Here is an 8,246-nt window from a genome sequence, read left to right as displayed (position 1 = left end):
TTCATAAACCTAGGGTCCCTCGTGGACTGGCTTCCCAACAAAGGCTCGGCCCAAGCAGACAAACGCACAACTCATGGGCTAGCCCAAGTATCTAAACGATAGGCCAGAAGGGCAACCCAATCACCGACTAGAAGGTCTGGCCTAGGAGGAACGACACCCACCTTCTGACTCCGGCCCACCTCTCTGACTAGAGCGCTCGCTTTGGTCTCTGGCCCGCCTTCGGACGGTCTCTCCAACTAGAAGGCCTAGCCAAAGCACTACTTCTGACTCTGACCCCACATCTTCGACCGGGGTATGCGAAAACCTCGCTCACTATTTTTCTCCAACTGGCGCAATCAGAGCCGGCTGGGACCAACCAACCGGGGACACCCGCTCGGTAAGAACCAGGAAACAGATGGAGAAAGTAAGGCAGGGCGCACAAGTCAAACCATGATACCAAGAGCCATACCCTATGCGCCTGCAAGAATAGTACTCTGCAACCGCCCTGGCACAAACAGTGTTATAGGCGCCGATATTTTCCCTATAGTATTGTGGGCGCCATTAGCTCCCATATGGTAAGGCTCCCCCACATGCCTCTGGGCATCGACAATGTTGTGGGCGTCGGCATTTATCGTACTGAGTGAACATGGCGCAACCCCTCACATGCCTCTGGGCATCAACAGTATAGCAGGTACCGACATCTGCCATACCCGAACAAGACGACATAACCTTCCACATGCATCCGACATCCAACAGTGTTGTGGGCGCCTACCATCATCCTGTACCCACCGACGTGGGCAACAAGGTTTAGAAGCATGCGTACTCTCTCCCTCTCACTTGTACGGCCATCCCCTTCCTCTATAAAAGGGGAAGCGCTCTCTCCTAGGAGACTAAATTAATCCACGTCGATTCAAGTGCTTCCAGATTCATTAGATCGATTAAGTTCACTAGCTCACAATCACAGAACCGTCAGGTTCGAACCTCAAGCACACGCTTGAACACTTAGCTCGTAGCGGAGCTCCTGTCGCTCTTGGCCCTTCTGACCAGAGCCGATCGGACCTCTTGCACCCCCATCTTTCTCCTTCTCGTTTGTAACCCTACTGCAAACTTTGAGCACCTGGGCTCAGGAATAAAGTCACCGACCGACTCAAACTAGACGTAGGGCATGTTGTCTAAACCAGTATAAACCCTATGTCATTGAGTGCTAGGCCACCTCCGATCACAACGTATGGCAAAACTATAAATATTTATTTATTGTTCACTTTCTACATCGACAGTATTGATTTAGCAATTTGACAAGATCATCATATGAAGGTGATTCAAATTCATCATCACTATCACTATAATCATTGCTAGCATGTTCATTACCACTACTCTCATCATCACTTTGTAACTTTCGTTCACCCTTGGCCATAAGGCATATGTATGTAGAGGATGATGACGGTGGTGTCGGTGAAGATAGTGAAGAGTCAATCATAATAGCGGACACCTTCTCGTTCTCACTATCATCATCGGATGAGCAACTTGATGAATCAATATCCGTGAGCCAATCACCGATGATGTATGCCTTGCATTTTTCTTCTTCTTATAGAAATTCTTCTTCTTGTCATCCTTCTTGTATGGCTTGTTTTTCTTCTTCTCATCATTATCTTCATCACTTGAGTCATCTTTCTTGCCCTTGTACTTGTTTTTCTTGGGCTTAGGGCATTGATGAACTAGATGACCAAGTTCTCCACAATTGTAGCAATCCATCTCCGAGATTGGCTTCCTTCTATTGCTAGTGAAGAATTTTTTTTCTTGCCGTCAAACTTGACACCATTCTTGTTGAGCTTCTTTAGCATTTTGGCAATTCTTTTCACCATGAGAGCAAGACTTGCATAATCAATTTCATCATCACTTGATCTCTCATATTCAACTCTTGGTTTGCCCTTCTCTTGGCTAACCTTGAATGCCAAGTCTTTCTTCTTGGTGGAAGATGAGCCATCTTATGGTGTGATATGCATATACATCTCATGTGCGTTGATCTTTTCCAATATTTGTGTTGGTGCAGTGGTGGAAAGATCACCTTGATGAAGCACGGTCACAATATGCCCATACTTGTCAATGGGGAGGACACTCAAGATCTTTCTTACAACATCAGATGGTTGCATTTGTGTGAGTCCAAGCCTATTGACTTCCTCTATAAGAATATTTAAGCGTGAATACATTTCATTAGTACTTTCTTTCGAAAGCATCTCAAATGAATTAAGTTTTTTCATGACAAGATGATAGCGTTCCTCACGTTCACTCTTTGTTCCCTCATGGAGCGCATAAATGTCCGACCATAGTGCATGGGCGTCCTTGTGGTTTCGCACATGGTTAAACATATCTTTGCAAAGGCCTCTAAAGATGGTGTTTCTAGCCTTTGCATTTCATTTCTCATAATTGACCTCATCGCCTTGAAGATGTGCGGGATCCCTAGGTTTTGGGAAGCCTTGAGAGGCGGCTCTAAAAATTCCAACATCTAGAGCTTCTAAGTACGCCTCCATACGAAAATCATCTCTCTCAAAGATAGGAGGAGGTCTATCCCCGTGGGACATCTTTCTCTAGGCGGTTAAGCCTAAATACGTGAGCACAAGGCTCCGATACCAATTGAAAGGATCAAGATGCCCAAAAGAGAGGTGAATTGGGCTAATTCTAAAATTCTTTGCAATAATTAAACCCTACACTTAGCCCACTTCACCCCTTGTGCCTAGAATATGATTCGATTAATCTACCGCACAAAAGTTTTACACCCTAGGTTTCAATCCTACTCTAGCATGGCAATTCTAATAATGTAAAGATAAGAAATAAATTGCTCAAATGTAAATGCTTAAAGTAAAGAGAGGAGAAAGAACACGGCGATGTTTTGTCGAGGTATCAGAGAGTAGCCACTCCCCACTAGTCCTCGTTGGAGCACCCGCGTAAGGGTGTAGCTCCCACTTGATCCGTGCAAGGATCAAGTCTCTACGGGCTGATTCTTCAACACTCCGTCGCGGTGAATCACCCACAACCGCTCACAACTTGAGTTGGGTTATCCACAAGCTTCGTCGGATGATCATCAAACTCACAATCACCATCAAGTCATCTAGGTGATGGCGATCACCAAGAGTAACAAGCACGAACTCTCACTTAACCACAATAAGCCTAATGAGAATGGTGGATGCACACTTGCTACTCTCCTTGTACTAATGAGGTCTTAATCTTGGATTCTCAAATCTCAATCACCTCACTAGGCTCTTGCTCTCCAAAACACTCTCAAGGGTGTTTCTCGGCTGAACAAATGGGCAAGAGACCTCCCTTGGATGAATAGAGAAAGTATTTATACCCCCTTATTCAAAATGAACCGTTAGGAGTTTGAGTCAGCACTCTGCGGGATGACCGGACGCTCCGGTCAGTTCTCCCCGCCATAGAGCCGTTAAGTTGTGACCGGACTCTGACCTGCGTCCGGTCACAAAAACTGCTCTCTGAAAACTTACTGATGTTGATCGGACGCTGTCGCCTAGAGTCCGGTCACTTTGCTATTCAGTGTCCGGTCAGCACTGACCGGACGCGTCCGATCAGAAATTTCCCTCTCTAGAACCTCTCTGGAGTTGACCGGACTCTGGCACCCAGCGTCCGGTCACTTTTCACTCAGCGTCTGGTCGCAACCAGACGACTCCAGTTGATCAAATGAACTGACCGGACTCACTCTTCAGCGTCCGGTCACAACCAGACCAGCGTCCGGTCAGTCATTTGACCCTCCATTCACTTCCAACTCAAAATCATATGTGAATGAAGTTTGCTCCAATTGATCTTAGGACTACTCCTGAGCTACCTAGTGCTAGATTGGACAAGTGTGCACCACACCTAATCCACTAGACTCATCTAGGTCAAGCTACTAGTCCATACCCCCATTAATAGTATGACCAAAGAAAAAACAAAGTTCTAAACTACTCTAAGTGTCTCTTCAACACCAAACGACACTTAGAACTAGTCCGTCCTTAACCTTGTCGTCAATTGTTTGAAAACCGAAACGATTTCCATCGTAGGGGCATGACAACCATGATTGCCCAATCAATTACCATTATCATGACCTAACTTAATTATCTCTGCAAAACATACGTTAGTCATAGTAATATCGTATTGTCATTAATCACCGAAACCGAACTAGGGCCTAGATGATTTTCCAACTACTTGTATTTCCGTTCAAGTAATGGAAATGGGGAACATCCCTGAGTCTAAAAAAATATAATTAGTATCGTTAGATAGATCAATCTATTTTAATAATAAATTTATCTAGAGATACGAATGTTGTTAATATTTTTTATAAATTTAGTTAAATTTTAGAAATTTTGATTGATATTAATATTATAGCGACACTTATTTAGGGAAGGAGGAAGTACGTATCAGGAGAAGGAGAGAGAAATACGAAATTGCGGCCGTAAGGAAATTGCATGCATCGAATCACCATTGCGTACAATATTCATGTACTGATGTTGGAGTACACACACATTCGTAAGTACTTCAAAGAAACAACTAGAGGCGGACACCAACCTCGTTGATCGATCCAAAAAGGAGCCAAATCCAGAGGATTACTAACTTACTAGCAGCAACCAACAAACGGATAGACTTGTTCGCATCTTGGGCTGTCCACCGTCTCATGATCATCATCGTCTCATCTGCCGACCCCACTCGATCGCGCGGACTCAATGCAATGTCCAGCCATCGTGGGGGCAAAGCACCAGCAGCCATCGATCGCGTGCAGGAGTCAACTGATGCGGCAGCGGCGGCACATCATTCCCCCACTCGCCGGGATCTCGATTCCACCACAGCCCACTCTCCCCGCCCGTGCCCCACGCACGGTCCACAGGAGGACGACGACGACCCCCGGGCCTGCACGGCGCGCACCATGTCCTCTCCTCTCCTCCGATCCATCCACAGCCACCCATCCGCCCGTCCATGCCCATCAGGGCAAATGCCAGGCCGTGCATCACAAATTCACAGCATCACAAATGCTAGCCCGCCTGCCTGCTTCACTCCCCCCACCATTTCCTTCGTCCTCACCGTCACGGCGTCGTCGCGGCCACCATCACCACCACCACCACGACTGACGGTGCGTGCCTGCCTGACGATGACACGGCACCGGTGACCCCGCCCGGCCGTCAGTTCACAGCCTGCCTGACGCTGACACGGCACCGGTTAGTGCGATCTGTCTCACCCGGAGCTGAGGTCTGACAGAGGAGGGCCAAAGCGAGGCCGCCTTTCCTTTCCGTAACACAAAGGACGTACTAGTACGTGCACTCGCACCCCGGCCACTAGCTAGGCACCCCCGCATACTAGCTCCCAGCATATCTAGTCCCCCCTATAAAAACCACCGCGAGTGCCACGAAACACCTCGCACCACACCCAGGGATTAAAAAAACAACCCCTGCTTTGCTTGCTTGGGCGCTCCAAGTGCTCGCTCGCTGCTGGTACGAACGCTGTGCTTGCACCGGTCCTGCGAAGCCAAGAAGCCGGGCGCGCCGTGTGCATACAGGGACGGCGGCCGGAGTGTCGATCGTTGTTGCACCGGCCGGTTGCAAGGAGAGGATCGGAGGCAAGGACCGAAGGGAGCCCGGAGCCAGAGCCATGCTGCACGGCGGCGAGGAGAAGAAGGGGAAGGTGAAGAAAGGGTGGCTGGCGGTGCGCGTCGGGGCGGAGGGGGGCGACGGCTTCCAGCGGTTCGTCATCCCCATCGCGTACCTGTACCACCCGCTGTTCCGCCGGCTGCTGGAGGCCGCGCGCGACGCCTACGGCTACGACTACTCCGCCGGGCCGCTGCGCCTGCCCTGCTCCGTCGACGAGTTCCTCCGCCTGCGCGCGCTCGTCGACCGGGAGACGCAGGCGGCGGCGCCGGCCTCGTCGTCGTCCTCGCACCGCGTGCACGCCGGCGGCGGGTCGCACGGACACTACTCCCTCTCCCCGTGCACCCGCGCCAAGGTCACCTCATGATGGGTCACTCGATCACAGTCCCGGTCACGGCCTGCCTGCCTGGTCGGGCGGGTCGACCTCTCTCGGCTTTCCCACGCGCGCGCGGCGGCGACCGTGAGGAAGGAGCCCATGTTTGTCTGGATGTGTGTAGAGTGAGGGGAAAGAGGCAGTAGTCGTAGATTAGCTAGCCCGGGGAGTGCGTGCTTCCTCTTTGATTTGCAGTTTTGGCTCTCTGGCCTTCTCTTTTTCTGCGTTTGATTTCGCAGGCGCATGTACTATACTATAGAATTAACAGAAGAATCGGTGTATGATTACTACCGTAGCAGAGTTAACTACAGTTGCAGTTCTTCATCAGTCCACGTATCTCGCCATGATATTCCGTACACAACTGGTCACTTCGAAATTCAGCTACCTACAGCCTACAGGTTCTTTTTTTTTGACGAAATACAGCCTACAGGTTCTAGAAAGACAATCGTTTTTTCGACGAACCTGGAGGGGCCGTAGAAGATTAGATTGCTTGGCGTGGAATTGAGGAGTGCGAAAACGTGGAAGTTCATCAGCCAAGAACGAAGAACATCACGAGATCGAATTCAGGCATGCATCTCAATTCTCAAACTGGAGCGGCAGGCAAGCATGCCTTTGAGTGCTTTCAGTTCAGATATCTTTTTCCCTTTGTTCGTTACCCGTTCCGTCAATTATTCTCCAGCGCGTCGCACTTGCACGGCAGCAGAGCTAATGCTAATCATGATCTGCCAGATTTGGCTCTTGACTGGTCTGGTTGATTTGATTGTTACTTCGATCTCCACCAATTGGCCTAGCCCTGGATCAGCGTCCTGACCGGAGACGTCCAACCGCTCCATGGTTGGTGGGCCCTCGTCGCAAAGCACTGTAAAAGAAGATGGGGCCAGGGCTCTGTTTATGAGGTTGACCTGAGCCGCCGTGACCCACCTACAGAGAAATCCTAATCCGATCTAAAGAAATAGTGCTGCCAGCGACGGGAAGCCGCCACCAATTTTACCGTCGCCTCTGCATCGCCATCGCCATCACCACGCCTATGCTGCTGCGACAACAGAGGCTTCGTCGTTGCGGCACCATGGCCGCAACTGCCCTAGGGCCAGATACATCAACAGTTTTTCTGTCTAAGTCAAGTTAATCCCCTGATCTACGATTTAGAATGACAACAATCTATCATTAATCTATCATTGATCAGTCCTCTCTCTCTCCTGTTGCCGGTTCATGTCGTGTCGTCTCTCTCGTCTCGTCCAGGGCAGGTTCAGTTCGGTTCAGTGCTGAGTCATGGATCGACGGGGGTGAGGAGGAAAGGACGACACCCACACGGACAGACGGCACGCGGATCTCGACTGGCTGGCCGATCGACGGGGCCAATTTCAGGTGTAGGACGCCTTTCTGCCTGTACGAGAAGTGACACTCTATTCCCTACCACTTCGTGCTCAACGTGGGGTTATAGCCTGATAGGCCAAGATTCGAGCTAGCGTCAGGCAAACGGCAGATGAACAGAGTTCAGTTCAAGTGCGATCGGTAGAACCGTTGTCTTCTGTTTCCAACCGTGTAAACATTTAACGCGAAACAAAGCAGCCTTTTCGAGAGAAAAAAAACAAAACAAGCAACCAGTAGAAATTAAATTTTATCTAATTTTTCTTCAAGATTGGTAAGCTTTTTTCTTGAAAAAAGAAACTCAACCAGAGGTTTAAACACCATTCTCGTAGCATCACTATGAAGAAAATTCTTGCAGGATAGTCAAGAAACTTTGCTAGATGAGTTGTCACCGAGTGCCTAGTCACACGATTACACAGTCATATGTACTGTACCTAGTCGAAAGTGGTAGTTCTACACGTATAATTCAGAACCACAAGCGACAAAGAATGTTAATTTAAGCGATGCTAACCTAGCTAGTAGGCCCGTTTACAGGACTGGTAACAATAAGCATTAAAAAAATGGAATACTGAAACGCACTTTGAGCCATCGAGGTTTTGAGATAATCTAGCTTATATATGCAAGTGGTTCACCTTTGAGCAACAGGTCTCGGTTTGGGGCAAACACTATCATCCTGTTTATTTAGGTTTATTTGGCTAATAAGCCATGGCTAAAAGTATTGTTAGTTGATTTGGCGTAAGAAAAAAAATATTGTTCGTTAATTGAAAAAATACGGTTTATAAACCAAACAAGCTCGAACAAACAGGGCATATGCAAGTTGATTTTTAGTACTACTCCTGCATAAAAAGCTGAAACGAACTGAAGTCTCTAGCTCTCTGCGGCTACTCTTATATATCTGTTTA

The 8,246-nt window shown here is 48.6% G+C and overlaps 1 protein-coding gene across 1 annotated transcript; it reads left to right on the top strand.

Moving 5' to 3' along the window:
* The first annotated feature begins 5,361 nt into the window (after positions 1-5,361).
* Positions 5,362-6,303, top strand: LOC136464607 (auxin-induced protein 15A-like). The gene has a single exon (XM_066463557.1). It carries the CDS (start codon positions 5,608-5,610, stop codon positions 5,968-5,970), a length of 363 nt encoding a protein of 120 aa, XP_066319654.1. The 5' UTR covers positions 5,362-5,607; the 3' UTR covers positions 5,971-6,303.
* Positions 6,304-8,246: the final 1,943 nt, after the last annotated feature.

This window comes from Miscanthus floridulus, chromosome 7, assembly GCF_019320115.1.
Source record: "Miscanthus floridulus cultivar M001 chromosome 7, ASM1932011v1, whole genome shotgun sequence".
Taxonomy (NCBI): Eukaryota; Viridiplantae; Streptophyta; class Magnoliopsida; order Poales; family Poaceae; genus Miscanthus; species Miscanthus floridulus.
Note: the sequence above shows the minus strand (reverse complement) of the source record. Positions and strands in the feature narration are given on the sequence as shown.